General features: G+C 40.4%; 1 protein-coding gene across 1 annotated transcript in view; it reads left to right on the forward strand.

Annotated features, from left to right (window-relative positions):
• The window catches only part of PDIA5 (protein disulfide isomerase family A member 5), a 172,357-nt gene that overhangs the window by 148,295 nt on the left and 1,697 nt on the right, over positions 1–22,365 (forward strand). Inside the window, exons 14-16 of the mRNA XM_027845336.1 lie at positions 4,796–4,926; positions 13,015–13,085; positions 19,331–19,465. Of these exons, the coding sequence (XP_027701137.1) occupies positions 4,796–4,926; positions 13,015–13,085; positions 19,331–19,465 (337 nt within the window). The remainder of the gene's footprint in view (positions 1–4,795; positions 4,927–13,014; positions 13,086–19,330; positions 19,466–22,365) is intronic.

The raw sequence follows: 22,365 nt of genomic DNA on the forward strand, positions 1-22,365 counted from the left end.
TCATGATTGTTTTTTTTTCCAAGTCAGAGGCTCTCAATCAGAAACTGTTCCCAGTCTCTGGTTTACATATTTGATGTTTGTCATTAATTTATAAGTTTGATAGCTCCTCTAATTTCCTTTGAGTCTTAGCTGAAAAATCTGACCTTCTGCAAGAAGCCATGCCTGATCCCCCTTCATGCTCGTGCCTTTCCTCTAAAATTAGCTCCAATTTATATCCAGTTGTCTTGATCTGTATCTGGCTACTGGACCCAGATGGCTCCGGAGGAGAAAGTGAGGCTGGTGATTTTGCACAGCCCTCTTTCATTTAAAACCAGTTCACTTGCATGTCATGGCATCACCTCCCTGATGTCATGGTCATCTTGGAGAACAGGACGAACAACAGCTCTAATTTATCCTGTATATAGCTTGTTTGTTCATAGTTGTTTGGGCAGCTAGGTGGCGCCATAGTGCACAGAGCCCTGGCCCAGAATTCAGGAAGATCTGAATTCAAATCCAGTTTCAGATACTAGTTGTGTGACCCTGGGCAAGTGGATTAATGAATGCTTTTTGTTGCAGTTTCCTTATCTGTCAAATGAACTGGAGAAGGAACTGGCAAACCTCTCCAGTGTCTTTGCCAAGAAAACTCCAAATGGGGTCACGAAGAGTCAGACATGACTGCAAAACAACTAAACAATGCATAGTTGTTTGCATGTCATTTCCTCCATTAGACTGTGATCTCCTTTTCTTTGTATCTCCAATGCTTACAGTGGCATTATTGTGTTAGTCTGACTTACACAACTGATACATAGTAGATGCTTAATATATGCTGGGGATAATAATACCTGCTCTCCTTACCTTACTTGTAGAAGGATAAAATGAGATAATTTATGCAAAGGACTGGGTAAAGTGCCATACACATTTGTGTCATTATCATGCAATTCAAAGTGCTATACATTATGAAATTTCATTCAACAGTTGAGATTCACAGAGGTTATAAGTTGCTGATGGTTGTGGCTGTTGTGCCGGGTTCAGACTTCACAACTATGTCTTCTGATTCAAATCCAGTGTCTTTTTCATTAAATTGAGATTGTGAACTCTCTTAAATAGACTAAGAAGATAGCATTCTTTAGGCAGTAGAAAGCCACTGAAGGTTTTGAATCTTGGGAATAACATTGTAAAAACTGTCTTCTGGAAAGAGTAATCTTTTAGCAGTGCATATAACTGGAGAAGGGAAACAAAAGACAGTTACAGTCATCTTGGCATGGTACGGGTCAGAACTCGAATGGCTGAGAGTGATGTGATACATATGAGTATGTGCATTTGTGTATATGTAAGTATGTATAAATATACACGTGGGCGTGTGTGTGTGTGTAAATTGATTTGATTATCCAAAACCTTAATTGGATTACTGCTTAAGAACCTCAGTCAATCAAAGAATATTTATTAAGGCTTACTATGTGCCAGGCACTCCGCTAAATGCTAGGCATACAAAGAAAGGCAAATACTTGGTCTCTGCCTTCAGAAATGCTTCCATTCTAATGCAGGAAGATACTGTACAAACAACTGTGTGCATACAAAGATATATACGGAATAAATATAAGGAAATCTCAGAAGGCAGGTAGAAGTAGTAGGGGAAGAGGTGGGGAGGGAGGAGAGAGACCAGGCCCAGGGACCTCCAGTAAAGCCCTTCTGTAGAAATTGGGGTTTAGTCTGATTCTTGAAGGAAGCCAGGGAAACTAGGAGGCAGAGGTAAGGAGAGAGTTCTGGGCATGGGAAGGCAATCAGTAAAAAGTCAGCAGCCTTGGGAGATGAACTGTCATGTGTGGACAGCAAGAAGGTCAGGGTGGCTACATCATAGATTATGTGGAGGAGAGTAAAGTATAAGAAGACTGGAAAGATAGGAAGAGGTCAGGTTAAGAACTTTAATTACCAAATAAGAGGTTTTTCCTGTTTGATCCTAGAGGCAATAGAGAGCCAGAGCTGGTGGAATTGATTGAGTAGGGAGTTAATGTGGTCCCACCTGCACTTTAGGAAGATCACCTGGGCATATGAGTGGAAGATAGTTTTGATGAGGAGAGACTTGAGGCAGGAAGACAGACCAGATATATATTGCAATAGTCTTAAGCATGAGGTGATAAGAACCTGCCCTAAGGTGGTAGTCATGTGAGGGTAGAAAAGGGAGGCTTCATAAAAGATGTAGTACATCCAGGAGATTGGAACCAGGATAGTGAAGAAACTGGAGACCATGCCACCCACAAAGTGATTGAACACACATGATATTTAGCCTGGAGAAGAAAAGAATCCTTGATGGACATGAACTTTGTCTTCAAGGCCTGTCAAGTAGAAGAGAGATCAGAGTCACCCTGCTTGTTCCCAGAGAACACAGCAAGAAGCCATGGCTGGAAATTGCAGAGAAGTATTTTTAGACTTGGCATAAGGAAAAAACCTCCTAATAACTGGAGCTATTCAGAAATGGAAAGGGCTGCCTTGGGAGGGAGTGGATTTTCCTTCTGGTGTAAACTGGATGCCTGTTTTGGGGGAATGTTGCAAAAGGGATCCCTGCTCAGTTGTGGACTAGAATTAGGTCTCTTCTAATTCTAAGGTTTTGCAATTCTCACATTCAAGAAATATTGTGAAAGGAGCATCAGTAGGATTTGGTAACTGCTTAAATAGGGGAAACAGGAAGGACGGCTCCAAAAGGACTATAAATTTCTGAGCCTCATGAGTAAGTGGATGTTGCCGCCATTAATAGAAATCTGACCAGTTTGAGTGTAAATAATACCTCCATGTTCATGTATCACTTTAAAGTTTATAAAACGTTTTACTCATGTCAACTCTGTAAGTTAGGGAATGCAAAAATGATTTTCCCTATTTTATATATGAGGAAACTGAGACTCAGAGACATTGATTGATTTAGTTACAATAGCACATTTAGGAAACATCAGATCCGGAATTCCTGAAATACGCTATGCCGCACTGTCTCTAAAGATAAGTTTATTTTAAATATGCCAAGTTTGATGTGACAGCGATGCATTCTTGGAGCTGTTCAATAAGCAATTAGAAATGCAGGCTGAGAACTCAGTGCTAAGGATAAGGATGTCTTCTTCAGGTAATGATAAAGATATGTGAGTAAAGGAGATTTCTGAAGAAGAGATGCTAAGTGCATATGTTGACTTCCCTTCTTTTGCTTCTCATCTCTCACCTGGAATATGCACAGAGGTGATAATTGAAATTGTGAGAGTACATTTGCTCACGGAATGAAGAGATAATTGTGAATGGGAGGACTGAACTCAAGGAAGGCTAGAGAAAGAAGAAGAACCGCTTAAGGAGGCTGAGATGACACGACCAGATTGTGGAATGTCACCAAAGTCAAGAAAGGACAAGTTTCCAGGAGAGAATGAGGAATAGTGTGAAATATTGCAGGGATATCAAGGAAAATGTGTCTGCATGGCAGTTTTAATAGAATGGTAGAGAGAGGAGCTGGATTTCCAGGGTAATGAAAAATGAATAACAGTAGGTATAGACCACTTGGTATAGAAGTTTGAGAGAGGAAGAAAAGAAATAGGACTAGTGGGGACAAAAGTGAAAGTCTGTTTTTGTTTTTAAAGATGAGATGGGAGCCTATACGTGTGTGTGTGTATGTATTTGTAGACAACAAAAGAAGAAACCCATGTAAAAGCAGAGTCAAGATGCTTGATGGAATAATTGTGACAAATGTATCACATTCTAGGCTGAGGGAGCATTTTAGAGATGGAACGAAATGGGACACAAGTGTGGAAGGATTAACCTTAGAGAGAAGAAAAGACATCTTTTATTCTTGAGATTGAGCAAAGGGAGAAAAAAATGAGTATAAAAACAAAAACAGTTGTGTTTAGCTCACCTTCTCTCTTGCTAAGCTAGTTTGGGTGGAAAAGTGGGCCCTAAGAATTATGCTCCATCAACATTAAATGATGCCTTAGTAACTATCTCAAAAGCAGCTAATGCGCAAATCTCCTTTTACTAGAACTTTCTAAGAAAAGGCATAGATTTGGGGGCAGCTTAGTGGCAAGGTGGATAGAGCACCGGCCTTGGAGTCAGGAGGACCTGAGTTCAAATCCAAAGACCAAACACTTGACACTTACTAGCTGTGTGACCCTGGGCAAGTCACTTAACCCCAATTGCCTAAAAATAAAATTTTTTTAAAAAGGCATAGATTTTTTAAAATCTAAGCTTAACAAGACCTTTTTTCTTATTCTTTTGTCTTCCTTCTTCCTTCCCTTCCTCCTTCCCTCCTCCCACCCTCCTTTCCTCTTCCTTCCTTCTTTCCTTCCTTTTCTTTCCTTCTTTTTCTCTTTCTCTTTTTCTTTCTTTCTTCTTTCTCACTAGCTCTTCCTATCTTGCCCAAACTGGAAATGCAGTGACTACTCATGGATCTAATAACAATTCTAATCAATATAGAAGCTTTAACCTACTCAGTTTTTCTGATTCAGGCCTGTTTTTACCCTCCTCAGGCAACCTGCTGACTCTCTGCTCTCAAAGGTTTACCGCATTAGTGCCAGACTTAGTAGATACTCTGTTGGCTTTAGCCCCACTTTAGTTCAGAACTCCCAAACCCAAGAGGTTCACCAGTTCTCAGCCTTCCCTAGAAACAGGGATTATAGAAGTGCTCTACCATGCCTGGCAAAATATATGTTTTAAATATACATACATTAAGGTTTTAAGCAGTGATATAAAAAGGTTTCTCTAAAACATGCAAAAATTATGTATCTTTGTGGATATCTGCATTTGAAAGATAGCACATATAGCTGGAATCAAAGTTGTATTCTGTTTCTTCCAGTCCTGAGGCACCCCCACCCCCAGAGCCTGCCTGGGAAGAAAAGCAAACGAGCGTGCTGCACCTGACCGGAGCAGACTTTCGGGAAGCCCTGAAGAAAAAGAAGCACGCTCTTGTCATGTTCTACGCACCCTGTGAGTGAACGGGGACTTAGACATGTATCACAGGGGGGATCTAGACATGAAGTTTGTATGGAACAGGGAGGCAGTGGGCACTAACCTCTCATTCACCTGAAAAAGAGCATCTCTGGACCAAACACAGAGGCTGAGAGATTCTCTGGACACACAGGTCCTTCTTGGGGTTTGCAGGCCATTAAAACTGGGAAGGACCTTAGAAGATTACCTCTCATTTTATAGATGAGAAAACTGAGGTCCAGAGAGGGGAATGATTTTGTCCATGTTCATACAACAGGGATGACTTGAACCCACTCTCCTGACTCAAAGTCTTTCCCCTACGCCGTGGTCTGGAGCACCTGTACCTCATCAGTTCATTACACAGAGGAGAGTTACCTAGTCTATTCTTAAAGATTGCCAGAGAAGGAAATTGCCTTCTCTTACCTGTTGCAGTATCTCACACACCCCTAACTGTTGAGAATCCATCCATTGTCCAACTTAAATCCTTCCTATTTTTATTTAAGGCGGGCAGCTTAGACTGCCTTCTTCCTAGCAGGCCACCTAACCTTCATATTCTCCTACTTTCTCTTTCTCTTTAATTAGGTACCGATATAAATACACTTCCATCCCCAAGACCCTGGTGGCTTGGAAAATTTGAGTAATACCCTTCCTTCTGAATAGTGCCATCCCTCTCCCTCCTCCTTCCATGCTCCCGCTGAGTGCCTGTGGGGGAAGCAGCTGCCACGTTGCCTCTTCTGAGCTCCCATATGAGTCTGGTTTTAGTCAGACTTAATCTAAGGACGATCCACAACTCAACTCAGCTCCTGCACTGGTGTTTGTGACTTTGGACTTTTGTGTGTTCCCATTTTAAACATGTTAATTGATACTTAACAGAATAGACCTTAGGATTTCCTTCTTTGCTCTCACCTTTCTTTGTCTTTCCCCAAGTTACAGTAGCTCAGCCTCATGGAGTGAAAATAATCAAAGCTGAGCTTTGTGGGGAACCCTGTGGGTATGGAGCTCAGTCTAGTAACAAACTGACCCAGTTGTCATCAACCCTCCTTTGGGGGCCCCACTGCCCCTAACTTCCATCTAGAACATCTTTCTGAGGCTTCAGCTGCACTCCCTGGGAGGCTTCACCTGCCCATACTCTGCCAGCTCAGCAGATGAAGAATCTGACAGTTGTTGTAGCAAGTCAGGACCCTCCCTACCTATAAGACTCCTTAAAAAGAGTTCAGTCCTTGGCTACTGTTGTTTCTTAGGGCCTTAGAATTTCTTTGTGAGAATGTCTCAGCAACGTAAATGGAAAGTCCAAAAAAAAAAGTAACACTGTATAATTACCCCGTCCCAACACACACACACACACACACACACACACACACACACACACACACTCTTTGTGTACTTCACTTTGTTTCATATAAAAGTCTTTCCATGCTTTTCCACAATCTTCGCTTTCATTTATTTTAGTACAAGTAATATTCAGTTACATTCATGAATCAGTTTGTGTAATCAATCCTCCAAGACATCTACTTTATTTCCAGTTCTTTGCTAGTATGAAAATTGTGTTTCTATAAATATCTTGGACATTTCTTTTTATCATCAACCTCCGTGGAGTATGTGCCTAGCAGTGAGCTGTCTGGGTCAAAAGGTCTGGATGTCTTAGTCACTTTCTTGGCATTATTCCAGAATTGTTTTCTAGAATGGTTGAACCAATCCACAACTTTTCTAATAGTACATTAATAGGCCTGTCTTTTCATAGCCGCTCCATCATTGACTATTCACATCTTTTGTCATACTTGCCAGCTTTCTGGGAGTAAAGGTAAAGCCTCAAAGTTAATTATTATGATTTAGACTGTATTTTCATATAGTTGTTGGCAGTTTGCAACTCTTTGTTCATGTTCTTATAGTGCAAGTAATTGCACTTTGACCATTGAGGAGTAGTTTTAGGTGATATATATTTGCATTAATTCCCTATGTATCTTAGATGTCAAACCCTTATCAGAGATAATAGGTGCAAAATTTTTTCCTGGTTGGCCACTTCCCTCCTTATCCTGGTTACATTGCTTTTGTAGTGCAAAAACTATTCAATTTCATGTAATCTAAATTATTTATTTTGCCTTTTGTGATCACCTTTGTCTCCAGTTTTCATTAAGAATTCTCCCCTTAATCATACCGTAAAAAAATCATAAGAGAAGTAATTTATATACTGTTCACAACTATGGGCAGGAGAAGAATTCTTTTTTCTCTTTCTTTTAACAAAGTAGTAACAACATTGCTCTTTGTTTGTGCCCTTTCTGTTTTCTCCTGTTTGTTTTTAAAATGCACAGGATGGATAGATATAGAGACAGATTAAAAAAAAATTGAAGGTTATTCCCTAGTGGATACGTGGTAAAAGGATGTGAACTAACAATTCTCAAAAGAACCATAAATTATTAACACTATAAAAGAATACTCCAGATCACTAATAACAAGAGAAATGCAAATCATAACAACCCTGAAGTTTCATCTTATGCCCAGCAAATTGGTAAAGATGAAAAAGATGGATTTAGTCAATGTTAGAGTACTTGGAACTGTATACTAGTGCTCCCATTTCGGTAAGCAGTATGGAATTATGCAAATAAAGTGCATAAAATATCTGTACCCTTTGGCCCAGAGATTCTACAACTAGGTGTATGCCCCAAAGTATATGTTTGATAGAAAGAAAATCCACATATACACAAAATATTTCTAGGAAGACTTTTTGTTGTAGCAAAGAACTGGAAACGAAGTAGATGCCCATTATTGGAAAGTGGTTAAATGTGTTAACATGTAATGGAATAGTACTATGCTATAAGAAATTACAATATGATGAATACAGAAAACCATGGAACAATTTACAGGAACGAATTTAGAATGAAGCAAGTAGAACCAAGAAAACAATATACACATTGACTCCAACAGTGTAGATGTAAAGAACAACAAACACTAAACAATTAAAACTGAATTTTGCAAAATTAAAATAAAGAACCATGGCCCCAAAGAAGAGATACAAGAAGGCACCTCCCCTCTCTCTTTTGCAGAGGTGAGAAGTTCACAGATGTGGAATATAGTATATATTTTCTGATTTTTTTTTTCAATCTATTGATCAGTTTTGCTGATTTTTTTTCTTCCAATTTTTTTTTCTTTAAAAAAATTTTTTATTGCATTGGATGGCTCTCTCAGAGAGATGGGGGGGGGGACAGGCAGAAATTTAGGTGATATAAAGGCAGAAGATATCAATTTAAAAAAAAAAAAAAGGATTGTTTCCCTAGCCATCCCTATTAAAGGGACTTGATCTGGTTTTCTTCTCATTTTTTAAAAATTCTAGGCATTTTAAAAGTATTGTGGCATATGATGTAGGATGTTCTAAACCTAATTTCTGCCGCACTGCTTTCCAGTTTTCTTAGCAGTTCTTGTCCAGTGTTCTTCCCTAAGTGATTTATGTTCTTGGGTTTCTCCAGTACTGAGTTCAGTAGAGCCTAATTCATCCTTACGTAGTCTGTTCCACTGATTTACTTTTCTATCTTATTAACCACTATCAAATAGTTTTTGTCATTAATACTTTATAGGGGACAGCTAGGTGATGACATGGATAGAGCACCGGCCCTGGATTCAGGAGGACCTAAGTTCAGATCTGGCCTCAGACACTTAACACTCACTAGCTGTGTGACCTTGGGCAAGTCACTTAACCCCATAGCCTAGCCCCCCAAAAAAACCCATATATATATGTATATAGTATAATTTGAGGTATAAACATTCTATTCCCTTTTTATTCCTACTTTTTTCCATTATTTCCCTTAAGGTTCTGGATTGTTTTTTATTCCTCCAAGTGAATTTTGTTACTATTTTTATCTACCTTTATAAAATATTCCTCTGATAGTTCGGTTGGTATAGTACTAAATCTATACGTTAATTTAGATAACATTATCTTTTATATTGTATTGGTGAAGCCTGGCCATGAGTACTGAAAATCTCTGTAGATTTTCAAGCCATTCTTTATTTCTTTTAAGAATATATTCCAATCTTTCTCACTATAAAAGGGTAGCTTGTGACCTCTGGCTTATTGGCATATTTCAGAGAGCACGCATTTTAGACAAGCTATCATGGTTGCTGTATTAAGAGAGCAGGGGTCTCCCGGGATCCAAATAAGGTACAGGCCCTAAATTGTTAGGCTTTTATCTGATATCACTATTCACTATCAAAAAGCAATCTTTTAAAAAATACAAACCAGACTTTTCTTCTCAAAAAAAACCATCAACAAATTCCAATTCAAAGAGAATTTATCAAGCACCCACCTTGTGTAATGTAACTAACTATCAAAGGAGCCATAAGGAGCTTAAACTAATGTAAGGAGAGGAAAAAAATACACAAAATAATGATGATACAAAAGAAGAGTAAGGCAAATGCATAAGAAAGGAGCAGTAGCAGTGCCAGAAGAAATCTTAGGAAAGTGTTTCTGGCTGGGAAGACTTCTAATGTCCCAGCAAAAATTAGCCTGAAGTTCAATCTGTTTAGGGCAGATGATGTCACAATCCAGCTTGTACCCAAGGACTATGCCCCCTTCCCAAGCCTGCCATCTCTCTCATTGCTTTATTTTGATCCCCCACAACCAAAAGTTGAAACTTTCCAGTCATTCAATGGTTCAGCATTGGATTTTGCATTGTACTCATTTATTCTCTCTCTCTGTCCTTCCTCCTCCCCCAACTTCTATTAATTTCTTTTCTTTCTTTTTTCTTTCTCACTCTTTCTCTCTTTCCTTTCTCACTCTCCCCTCCCTTCTAATTCCTTTGTTCCTTCCTTCCTCACTCTTTTTCTTTCTTCCTTCCTTTCTTTCTATTTCTGTATAATATCAAAGGGAAGAAAGAGACAAAAAAAGTTATTGACCAGGGCCTCATGGTCTGAGTTGAAATTTATCTTTGAAATCTCTGTGAGTAAAGATTTTAATAAGCAGTTAAGAATATAAGCAAAATTATAAGAGGAATGCTCTCCTACTTAAAGGAACAATTTTTTTCAAGCCCTACTTATTAGCATAGAATTGTGTGCCAAATACAGATTTTATCTGCTAACTGGAGGAGGCCCATAAGGATATCTCTTTGGCAATGTTTTGTTAACTCTTCATACTATTTTACGTTCTTGAAGCCATACTATAAGATAGAATGATATGGGAAATATAGAAATATATATCTATGTAGATATATAGAAAAAGAATTTAGCTTGGAGTCAGACAACCTGAGTTCAAACCCTAGTCCCAATTTGCTAGATGTGTGGCCATGGACAAATCACTTTCCCTTTCTGGGCCTCAGTCTCTCTTCTGTAAAATGAATAAATGAAAAAATATCTGTCAATCACTTACTATGTGCCAAATGCTGGGGACATAAATATAAAAGCTAAGACAGTTCTTGCCCTCAAGTACATTCTATCATAATAAGGGGAGACTGACTATACATATAGGTGAGTGATGGCAGATTGAGCTGGGGGGGAATTGTAGTTTGGAAAGTTACAGTGATGGTAAATATAGCCATAGGGAAATAGATTAATACATCCTTTCCAGTAGTAATGGAAATGTTCATTTGATTATGGCCTAGAACTAGAAGACAGAGTGGGGAGCAGGGCTAAGAGCAAATGTAAAGTGGCTGCAAAAAAGATAGCTAGGCAATAAAGTGAATCATGCTTGGGGCTTTCTGGCTGTAGTGAACTAGAGGAGGCACCCACCAACAAGTGCTATAAAAGTATTTTCACTCCCTATTTCATTGCGTTGTTGTTGAAAAGAAAAAAAAAAAGCACTTTGCAAAACTTAAAGAACTATATAAAGGTGGTTTTTGTCATTAAATCTTTTTTTTAAATGCTCTTTAATTCTAGATTTTCACTGATCCAGCCCATTCTTTCTCTCAAGTCAGATTATTGATGTTTTACTGTAATTATTGTTCTACTGTAAAAACCAACATTTTAAACATTATTCTCCCCCAATAAATAAAAGTCCCACATACAGATGCAGCATCCTCCTCTCTTCTACTTCAGACATTTGGGGAAAATATAAAATCCCTAGACCTTAAGAGGTTACCCCTTCCATCTTACTGCTTCTAGGCAAGATATGATCTCTACCAGCCTGTGGAAATGAGGCATCTCTCCTTTTCCCAGCTTGGCTTAAGCGCAGAATTCAGTTTTAAAGTTGTATTAGATTTTTAATTTGGTATAAAATACTTTAAAATATGATTTTTTTCCCTCCTGCAAATTAGGAAAATGAAAGAGGAATCCCCTAAAACTACTCAGAGTGCTGTTTTCATTCCTTATTCTGGAGCTACAGAGAATTAATTTGGCTCTTATTCCTAGGAAAGAGAAACCTGAAACTAGTTCCAAACATGGGTGCATTGCAAGTGGCCTTTCCCATTTGCAGATTTTTATTAAGATGTGTTCTCATTGTCAGGGAAATCATTTCTCAGCTCTCTTTAACAGAATCAAGGAAACTAGTTGAAAGAAATAGCTTGTTTTCATCAGTTAAAGCTAACAAAGGTAGATTTCTGTTAAGTCTGTCTGGACACTGAAGAAGTCTAACATTTCCCTGTGAGGGCCTCATCAGCTTGTTTTTATCAAATGCCTATCATGAAACAGGAAGACTTAGATGGGCAGGGGTGAATGAAATGGCACAGAAGCTAGTCATTCCCACTCCCCATGAGAAATTTTATAGTCTGAAGGTAAAGATGGTTACTTAGGGCAATGGGGGAAGGATGCTTGTTCGGATTTAGCTCTCCCAGCTGTGAAAGACACCAAATAAAAATAAAATTATAAGATTCCTTTCTGGAAAAGGAGAAGTGCCTTTAGATGCTAGACAATCAGTTGGATTTAGATGCCAGTATTCTGAATTGCTCTGGTTGCCTTCCATACATCCCTCTTCTTGTCTGCCAGCCTCATAGGAAGAAATAGAGTTCCTGCTAGGACAACCATAGGGGAAAGGGTAGTGAGAGAGAGCACCTAGAACATTTGAAATCATGTTCTTCCAAAGGCTGGTGAACAGTCTGCCTACCAAGGGTGGGGAACCTGCAACGTTGAGGCTACGTGTGCCCTCTAGCTCCTTCAGTGTGGCCCTTTGACTGAATCCAAACTTTACAGAACAAATTGATTTGCCCTATTCCCCAGGCACTATCAGAACCAAACCCCATCACCTGAGAGGTTGGCTAGATATGTTTGGTGAATATCTTTCTAGGACTGTTTTATCATAAAGCTGTGGTTGGAAAGGAGGATGGATTTCTGCACCATCACTGATAATTGAAGGGATAATAAACATAAACAGAAGGAGCAGTGCTTGAAAGCTGATGTTCCCATTCCCAGCTGGGCCTCACTAGTCATTTGTGGATGGAGAGAATGGCCTGTTGCCTTGCCAGCCCATTTGCAAAAAAAGGAGGATTTGCAATATCTTGAATGCATATGTCCTTCCTGGTGAAAATAGCCGTGCCTGGTAGCAGCCTGCAGCTATGAAGACCTTGACTTTTGCCAAGAAGAGGAAGATAAAGCAAGAATCCTTTTAGGGCAGATCTCCTCCTAACTTGCTGCCTCTGGTTGTCAGAGGTCTGGACAGAGATAAAAGGCCCCCAGGCAAGAGCGGCCCTGTCCTCTTCATGTGTGCTTTGGGATGCTGGGAAAGGAATTCACACAAATGCTGAGTTAATCCTCATAAACAGAGGGATGCAGTGACTTCTCAAGGTTGGAGCCACCAGAGGCTCACAGAACTGAGAGACAGTCCTAAGAAAGGCATAACTTTCTTTCTTTTAAATTTAACTTTTTTTTTCAGTTAACAAACATCTATTTTCTCTTCCCTACTCCCATTAAAAAGAAAAATAAAATGCTTGTAACAGATATGCAGGCCAGCAAAGCTGATTTCCACATTAGACATATCCAAAAATGTGTGTCTTGGTCTGCACCCTAAGTTAAGGCACATCTTTCCTAGGCCATTGGGGGTTCAAGAAGCTCACCTGGTTTACAGCCTCTACTACCCAGATTGGTCTTACATTAGGGAGGGTCTATACCAGCTACTTCCCATCTCACTTGGCTTTCCACTGACTCTGTCATCTCTCTTCCTCTCCTTTTGTGCAGGGTGTCCACACTGTAAAAATACAATCCCGAACTTCACTGCCACTGCCGAACTCTTCAAAGATGACCGCAAGGTAGTATGGCCCTGTTTGTTTTTTCTACACCCTTGAACGCTGCTGTCCCACTAATACCTATGCTTGTTCTCTTCTGTAGGAGCCTGCCCCGTGCCTGGCACAGCTTTGTAGAGGGGGCTGGCTTCCTTGGCACTCCTGGCATTTTTATCACTAGCTGCTTCACTTTAGGGTTGTCTTGGGAAGGGCCAGGTTTACAATCCAAAGACAGTGAGAGAGGAACTAGGAGAGAAAGGGAAAAGGGCTATGATCAATGAAGCCACATCATATTTAAGCCAGAGGCATCTGCAGCCACAGCCTAATGAAGCATAAAATTAACAAGTTAAAACTGCAGATTAGAATATATTGAGAGGAAGGAGAGGGAGGCTGTGCACAGTAGCATATGCCTGACTCAGCTCTGATTTCTGTGTATGTGAAGAAATCAGAAATTGGTGGCATGGTGAAACGTGGCATGCCTCTGAAGAAGCTACTCCCCAAAATAGCTAAATTCCTCTGTGGGCACCCCATACTGCACAAGTGGTCCTGAGTTCAGGCAATTGTATATACTGAGTAAAACAAATACATATGCATACACACAATGAAAACAAAAATAAGCCATTTCCCCTGTATATTTCCATGTTGATGAAACAAACACATTATTACTATCACTCTAGTTTGTCACATGGCTTTTCTGTACTGATATGGTACATTATCAGCCAAAAGTCTCAGTGACCAAAGGAAAAAAACACCACATTCATGGCAGAAATTTGCAAACCATTTACCAGGCCACATTCCCATCTTGAAAATGGGTTGTATTTCAAAAGTTCATTTGTTAAAAAAAAAAACGTTCATTTTTAAGTTGTTTGCTTGGAGCTTAGAACACATTTTTCTGTAGAAATAATGTTCTAGAATATAGATAGCTTCCCCAGATAATCCACAAAAGCTAATTTAACACTTCATGTAGCTGAAATTGTCTACACATTTATGGTGAAAAACATTTCTTAAATTTTGTAAACAGTTGCTACAGTTTTGCATTGTTATAGTGTAGTCATTTGTGAGTTAACTTGGAAATGTAAACACCATGTATAAAAATTATTTCAATAGGAAAATGCCTTCTAAGATCATTGTGAACATGAGAGTGCCAGGGACAGGCACATACCCTCTTTGTACTTGCTAATTCTACATGAAACCTGTCAGCCTGTTGTCTGGGACAGAAATCAGGCAAGGATGGCCAGGAATTGGTTTACATGGGAGCAACCTAACAGACGCCAATTCCAGGGAAGTTAACTAAAGGAAGAGCTGCCAGATGTTGTAGGGTCAGGTGAGCAGTAGGGTCTGAAGTCCAAGAGATCAGAGAATCAGTAGGAGTAGCCTTAGCAAGTAAAATTAGAAAACTGTTGTGGGGCAGTTTTTTGTCTTATCTGTCTTATTTTATGTTTCCTGCTAGATGTAGACAGCCCTGGGGCCACAGCTATTAATTATAAGGACAGGGGAGTCAGGGTCTTTCAGTTGCAATTTGGTTCTAGACTGAGATGGGACAGAGATGTTAGCATTACCAAATAGTATGTCATCTCTCAGCATGGGTCTTTTCAACCTCCTTTGAGGCCCAGACTAATAAGTTATTTGTAGTGTAAGCCTTGGATTTTTATTGGAACATGGAGCTGGGTTCCCAGGGTGACTCATCTGGACTATGCCTCTTCCAGTCTATCAGATAACAGGGGGTTGGGGGGTGGGCCAGTCCTACATGAAATTATAGTTCTCTTGTACATTTCATGTCCTACAAATCACCAGAGGAAGCGAAAGAACAATTCAGCCAGGGAAAGCAGAGTTTGAGGAGACAGAAATGGAACAATAAATACATCTTGATTTTGTCATAAACTATAATCTTGAAGGTGTTGTTCAGTCGTTTCAGTTGTACATGACTCTTCATGACCTCATTTGAAGTTTTCTTGGCAAAGATACTAGAATGGTTTGCCATTTCCTTCTCTAGCTCAGTTTACAGATGAGGAAACTGAGGCAAACAGGGTCACACAGCTAGTAAGTGTCTGAGGCTGGATTTGAACTCAGGTCTTCCTCACTCCAGGCCTGGCGCTATATCCACTGTGCCACCTAGCTGCCCCAAACTTGAAGGTAATGGGAAGAAATGTGGATTTTACTGTGTTCCTTCTCTTTGGATCAGGTAACGTTGATGTAGAACAGATGCCAGAAAGAGTGCTAACCAGTCTAGGGGAAAGGGAACAGAGTCGGCTTAAGGCCATGGACTTAACACAGCTAGAAGAAGATAACCAAAGGCCCATGCTGTCAACATAAGGTGAGACAGGGTTCCTGAGAAAAGTGAGGATCACTGTCTTCTCCCACAGGTGCTCTACCTACATCATCTACCCTTCTGGCTTAGAGTGAGGAATAGCTGGTAGACAATCAAGGGATGTTTGTTTTTTTATTTGTGATATATAAGGTAGCAGGCCCTTCATCAGTTCACTCCTGAAGTGGATTTCCTATATTAATAGAACCTTAATGCTAGAAGGGACCCTAAAGACCAGCTAATTCACCCCCTCTCCTTTTGGAGTGTAATAACAAGCCCAAAGAGACTGGGATTTGACTGAGGTCGTAGTGATAGTGGCCCAGCTGGGACAACACCCAGGTTTCCAGAGTTCTGGTTCGGTGTGCTTTTCTCTACCTCTTTCAGCCAGAATTTTATTTTGTCTCCAGAAGCCTGTCCCCACTCCTTCCCCCAATCAATATGCAGCTGGTTATTCACTTCCATTTTCATAGCCAAAGTCAATATTAGCTCCTGCAGAGATTTATTTTACTGAATCAATAAAGCTGCATGTGGCAGTACATATTTTAGCGGGGGTACTCCCACCCCTGAGAGTTAACTTGGCTTATTCAGTGGCCTCAGCTGATGATAGATACGAGAGTAGAAGGAATTTAAGACCCTTAGAGTGGATAGCTTTCTGGAGGGGGCAATGAAAAAGACAAAGGTTTGAGGGGAAGGTCACTCTGTACATAGTGCTAGCAGTGGGTTGCAGTGGAGTGGGGATGCCATTGCCTCTGCCTTCCTCCCTGTGCTCTTAAAGGAATTCAGAGCAAAGGCTAGACTAAATGATCTCTGTCAGCCTTTCCAATGCTAGCAGCCTCTGATTCTATGATCAGCACTCATCGTGTGGACAGAGACATAAAGAACAGGCAGGTGTACTATCTAGACAGGTCAAACATGAAGAAAGAAGTTAAAATCTGTTCATCCTGTGCTGTGGGTGAGTAAGTGCAGATTAGGAGGAGGCATCATGAGAATTTTGTGTTTGTTTGGTGGAGAGAAGAGAAGATGAGTTTGCTGCCTTATTTCCAGAGCGTCTAAGGAGGTTTCCTGAATGAAGTAAAATTTTATGAGCTGTTGAAATTTGAGGAGGCTGACAGCTTGTCTCTCTTAGAAGTGGGGGATGTGGGCTAGCATTTGCAGCCACAAGCTGTACTTGATTATGGGACTACCACCTTGTTTTGAAATTCAGAATAGATTTTTTTAATTTAGTCGATTTATAAAATTGTGCCTCATACTTCAAACAGGAGTACAAATTAAATTCATAATTTAAATATGAATATAAAGAAGAACAACCAGGAGCCATTGGGTCTAAAAACACTTGTCAGATACTTGAAAGCTGTGCTAAAGGAACAACCTCATTGGCCCAATGTCCCCAGGCTCCTATGGAGGACCATGCTTCAGCCTTCTCTTAGTTAGGTGATCACAGTAAAGCTGCAAGGCCCTCTTCTGAGAATCAGCACCACGAGGATAGCTACATTGTTTTATATGAGGTTCACAGACTACCATTTTCCTCACTTATTTGCATAATTCAGAAATGCTTTAGAACTCAAATTGTCTCAGGAATTACAACTCTATATTAATTGGAGAACAGAATGATAACTAATAATAGCTAACATTTATATAACACTTATATGTCAGGCACTATACAAAGCACTGTACAATTATCATCTCATTTGATTTTCACAACAACCTTCGAAGGAAGATGCTATTTTTATCCCCATTTTACAAATGAGGAAACTGAGGATAACACTGGTGAAGTGACTTGGCCAAGGTCACACAGTTAGTAAATATCTGAGGCCATATTTGAACTCAGGTCTTCCTGACTCCAGGTCTGGTGCTCTACCCACTGCGCCACCTAGATGTCCCAATAATGGGGCAATAACTTCTGGCCTGAGGTCTATAATTCATCTCTTATCTGGTAGCCTCTGAACTGACAGTGCTTTGGCCACAGCTGCTACCACCCAGAAAATAATGTTTCTTCCTGGTCCTGGACACTTAGTAAGCCTTCAGGAAACATTGTTTGATAGGATTGGAATGGTTATTTTCCCATCAGAAAGGGAAGCCTTGGCAGATTTATAAATAAAGAGCAATTCAAGAACCCTGAACCTTAGTTAGCAATTAATCTGAATGTCTAAAGCCCTACAAAGTAAATGAATGTTCTGCTCACAACTCACTGTCTTCCTTCCTCTCTTTCCTTTTCCTTCTTTCTGCACCTTCTTTTCCCAATTTTCTCTTTAATCGACTATAATGTGTAACTGTAAAAATAATTTTAGTTCTTTTTAATAATGTCACATGCTACCTGTTCTTAATTTTAAAAGCAAGTAAGTTAAGCGAAACCTTTTATATTTCCCCTCATAGGAGCAGCTAGGTGGCGCAATGGATAGAGCACCGGCCCTGGAGTCAGGAGGACCTGAGTTCAAATGTGGCCTCAGATACTTGACACTTACTAGCTGTGTGACCCTGGGCGAGTCGCTTAACCCCATTGCCTAGGCTGCTCCCCCCCCAAAAAAAATCTACCTCATTAAAGTTGCTTTTTATTTGTATGTGACCTTTGGACAGATTTTTTTTTTCTTCCTTGGGTGGAGTCAGTGATTTTTACTGTCTGATTCTATACGGATAATATAAGGGGAAACTTCTCAACTTGTAGGAGACCCTGAAAAAAAAGGGGGGCCCTGCAGGGCAAGAATAAAGGGCAAGTGGACAAATAAAGGAACTTGGGAAGCTGTGAAATCCCTTCACTTAAGAGAGCTTTTGGAATATGGCAGACTCCCATCTGAACTAGGGTAGGGTTTACCGTCTTCAGAGGAAGAAAGAGAAGATATGATGACCTCCCTCAGGTTCCTACCTTGCCGAATGACTCTCTGAGCCTATGGCAGCCTCACAAAAATCTTTCAAAACCCTTGAGCTTTAGAAATGTATGCCAGCCCCTTGAGACATATGTACTGTATGTAACTCTACTCATCCTCCATATTGTCTGTCCCCCTCCCAACTACACTGTAACCTGAACTCTCCATGTCTCTAAGCCTTCAACTACTCCATTCATACAGTCTTTCTGTGGATTGCTAGCTAAGTTGGTTACAACAAAGTATTTATAAATTTATAAATCTCCATGTCTCTAGCTGATCTTTTCAGACACATTTAGAACACTCGGGTGTTTTCCTGATCCCTCAGACACAGAACCTTATGGAAAATTCTAAGTGGAGGCACAGAGGAAGGATAGGAGGAAAATTCATGGAGATGACTTCGTTATTCTGAGCCCACTACCTGCTTTCCTTTTAGACCCATCTAACTATTCTGAATCCTTGGTCCTGTGTTCCTCTACAGGCCTCACTGCTTATAAAAATGATTACTACTTTTATGGCAAACTATAGTGGGCTAAGCTCAGAGAGAATTGATCTCTTTCCCTCTGCTCTTGGAGGTGTGCTTGTCAATAGAGGAATCTAAATTTCCACATGTCAAAATTAGGTTCTCTGGAAACTGTAGACTCGGAATCAAGCTGCGATTCTACTCTGTTCTACATGATTATTACTACTGTTGTTCCTTTTGCTCTGCCTAAACATCTTAATCCTGACTAGCTGGCTCCAAATGTGTGACTTTTCAGAGCCAAGCAAAAAGTAACCCACTGCCCGCTGCTATTAAAAACCAGCTTGGCCCAGGGGTTCTTAACCTCTGGGAGGCTGATGAAGCTTAGAGACCCTTTCTCAGAATAATGTTTTTAAATGAATAAAATACATAGGATTACAAAGGAGACCAATTACATTAAAATACGGTTATCAAAGATATGGTTCTTAAAAAGATATTCCCAGGCACCAGGCTAAGAATGCCTGACTTAGAGCGGGTGCCCCACTGATGGTGATGTCAAGAGCACCATAAAGTGAGCCACAAATGTTGTCTTACAGACCACGAGTGCAGAGGTGCCCTTTTCTCTCATAGTGTTTCCTTTTCCTGGTAGATTGCCTGTGCTGCAGTTGACTGTGCCAAAGATAAGAACCGGGATCTGTGTAAGCAAGAAGGGGTTGATGGCTACCCCACCTTCAACTACTACAACTATGGGAAGATAATTGAAAAATATAATGGAGATCGGACGGTGAGTATGTGGAAACTCCCACATGGCCTTGACTAAGTTCTTCCCTTGGTGCCATTTCTGAGTCTCAGTTCTTGCTCCCTTCCTCTCTTTTTGCTCTTTCTGGGTTTCAGACCCAGGACTATTCAGTCCAGCACTGCCTACTCCATTCCTTGATCTCTCTTCCTTTCCTCCTTCTCCTCCTTAACTCCATACTCAGCCCAATTCCATGGTTTCGTGTTGAGGAAAGCTATCAGCCTCATTATATTGTCCCTGTCCTAATTCAGGGAGTGACCATAATGGGTGCTGGATTTTGTCAGATTTGTTGGAGAGGGTGGAGGAAGGCATAGGTATGGCAACTATATATCCCAGATTACCTGAGAGAGTTCCATTATTAAGAAAACAGATTGTACTTCACAAGGCTGCCTGAAAATAATATCTTCTCTCAGATTCAGGTACCTGACTACTCCATTCATACAGTCTTTCTGTGGATTGCTAGCTAAGTTGGTTACAACAAAGTATTCATTAATCCCAGCATGGGATTAAAACATTTTACACATTTGTATTTCTAGGTGATATAGATATAACTATAGATAGATTAATAGATATTAATTTTCCATCCTTAAGTAAGGAAGAATTTCTCTTTCTAGCCTCATTGAATATTATTCCCCTTCTCACACTCTATGATTCAGCCAAACTGACTTCTCTCTCTTATTTCCCACACATGATACTCCATCTTCCATCTCTATCCCTTCGTACTGTCCCTTCCAAATGCCTGGGCTGTACCCTGTCTTTGCCTTCACCTCATGGAGTGATTCTTTACTGATTCTTTTCCTTTAGGACATGGCTGCAGTACTATGTTCTACAGTAAGCCTTTCCAGAAACTATCCTTCTCTCTCTTCCAATTTCTAGTGTATTCCCTTCCAAATGACCTTGTATTCAACAGTATATCTGTATTTATTCATTTTGTGTTTATGCTTATATATCTTTACATGTGTACTTGTAGTCTCCCCCATTAGAATGTAAGTTCCTTTTGAGTGTGGACTGTGCCGTTCTGTGCATTTATATCCTCACTGGCTAGTACATATTAGGTACATATTAGTGCATATTAGCCACTCAATAAATATTTATTGATTGAATTCCAACTTTAATATAATTTTTGAAAAATTAAATGGTGAACTATTACACCCCTTGGAGTTTCAATTTGAGGGTTGCAGAAAAAAATGTTAATAAGAACATCTCCCCTTCTGAGATCTAACACCTGCCTGCCATGTTGGTGGCCTTGGAAGGCAAAGGTCACCTCAGAATCTGAAAAAAGATGTGATCATTCACTCCTGGAATCTGTGGATCTTCCCCGAGACAGAACTCTGTATATGGCGGTGCTAAGGGCAGTAGTTCTTGGGAGTCGGCAATATCTTAAAAGCCTAGGTTTCAGGACACACCCATCAGACTCTCTCCTGGTGTCCAGGTGGCTGAAGAAGTTTTACTTAACTTTATTCTTCCTTTTCTTCTTCCTGTTGTCTCCTTTTTGGGGAAAACAATGCTAGATTCATGGAACTTTTGTCACCTGGAACCCTTCTCTCCAAGAGATCCTACTTCCTTGGTCACTGTCTCCAGTACCAGTTGTTCCTTCTCTTATGCCCCCTAACACACTGGGCCACAAGGAGGAGTAACCTGCCCACTGCTGGCTCTTCAACATCGTTTCCAGACTATCACTGTAACCGTAATTCTATAACCTTCCTCCTTTCTTTGTGAGGCAGTAGTTGTCTATACTGCCATCATTCTGCTAGATCCTTGTGGCTATAATCTACCAGCCACCAAGGACCTCTCTGTCCTTTCTACAGAAGTTCAATCCCAGCTTGTCGCTTTCCTAACTACTTCTATTTCTGTCCTCATAATTAAGGACTTCAAAAATATGTTTGATATACCCCCCTCAAAAACTTTTGTTCTCCCAGTTCATCTGCCTCATCAACTCCCATGAGCTATATTTATTTCACTTTAGCTACCCTCGAGGAAGAGCTATGGCTTAGATCTCAACATCATCCATGACTGTGCTGCCTTCAGCATTTTGAACTCCAATATTTCCCTCTCTGGTTAGAAAATTGAGTCTGTATCTCAGGAACTCCTTCCTCTTCCCTACTCCACATATCAAAACCCTTCTAAATTTTTACCTATCCTCTCCTCCTTTGCTGTGGTCCTTGCAAAAGAAGTGATTCTTTTCTTTATCAAGACTAACCCAACAACTTGTGCCCTTGATCCTGCCTCCTCCAGTCTCTCCTGGCTGCTTGCCCCATCAATAATTCTCTTTCTTCCTCCCTCATTTTCAGCCTTTATCTATGGGCTCTTTCTCCACTGCCTATAAATATGCCCTTTTCCTCCAGATACCACCCCTCCTTCTCTTAGCCTTTGTAACACTGCTCTCTCATGATTCTCTTTCTACCTGTATGGCCACTCATTTTTAGTTCCCTTTGCTGATACACCTTGTTCCTACACATCTTTACACATGCTGTTGGTGATTGCATCTGTTTATGGGGGTCCAGTTTATCTCTTTGCTTATGACTCCCATATCTGCATATCCAGTTCTCTTGGACTCCTGTCCTTTGTTGCCATCTTTCTCCTGAACACCTCTAAGCTGATGTCGCATCAGCATCTGAAACCCAGTGTGTTGAAAAGGGAACTAATAACATTTCCCCTAAGACCTGCCCCTCCTCTAAATTTCCTTCCACAGGTGTCTTGTTCATCCCCTTTTCCCAACTTATGGGATCATAAGCGCGCCCCCCCCCAAGGCCCTCATGACTTACACCTGGATATTGCTATGCCTGCTGACTGGTCCCCCTGCTTTCATCCATGCACTAATCCAGTGTCTCTTCCTCACAACTGCCAGTCATCATCCACAGGCACAGTTCCAACCATGTCACACCTCC

This window comes from Vombatus ursinus, unplaced genomic scaffold, assembly GCF_900497805.2.
Source record: "Vombatus ursinus unplaced genomic scaffold, bare-nosed wombat genome assembly UNPS02014959.1, whole genome shotgun sequence".
In the NCBI taxonomy this organism is placed as follows: Eukaryota; Metazoa; Chordata; class Mammalia; order Diprotodontia; family Vombatidae; genus Vombatus; species Vombatus ursinus.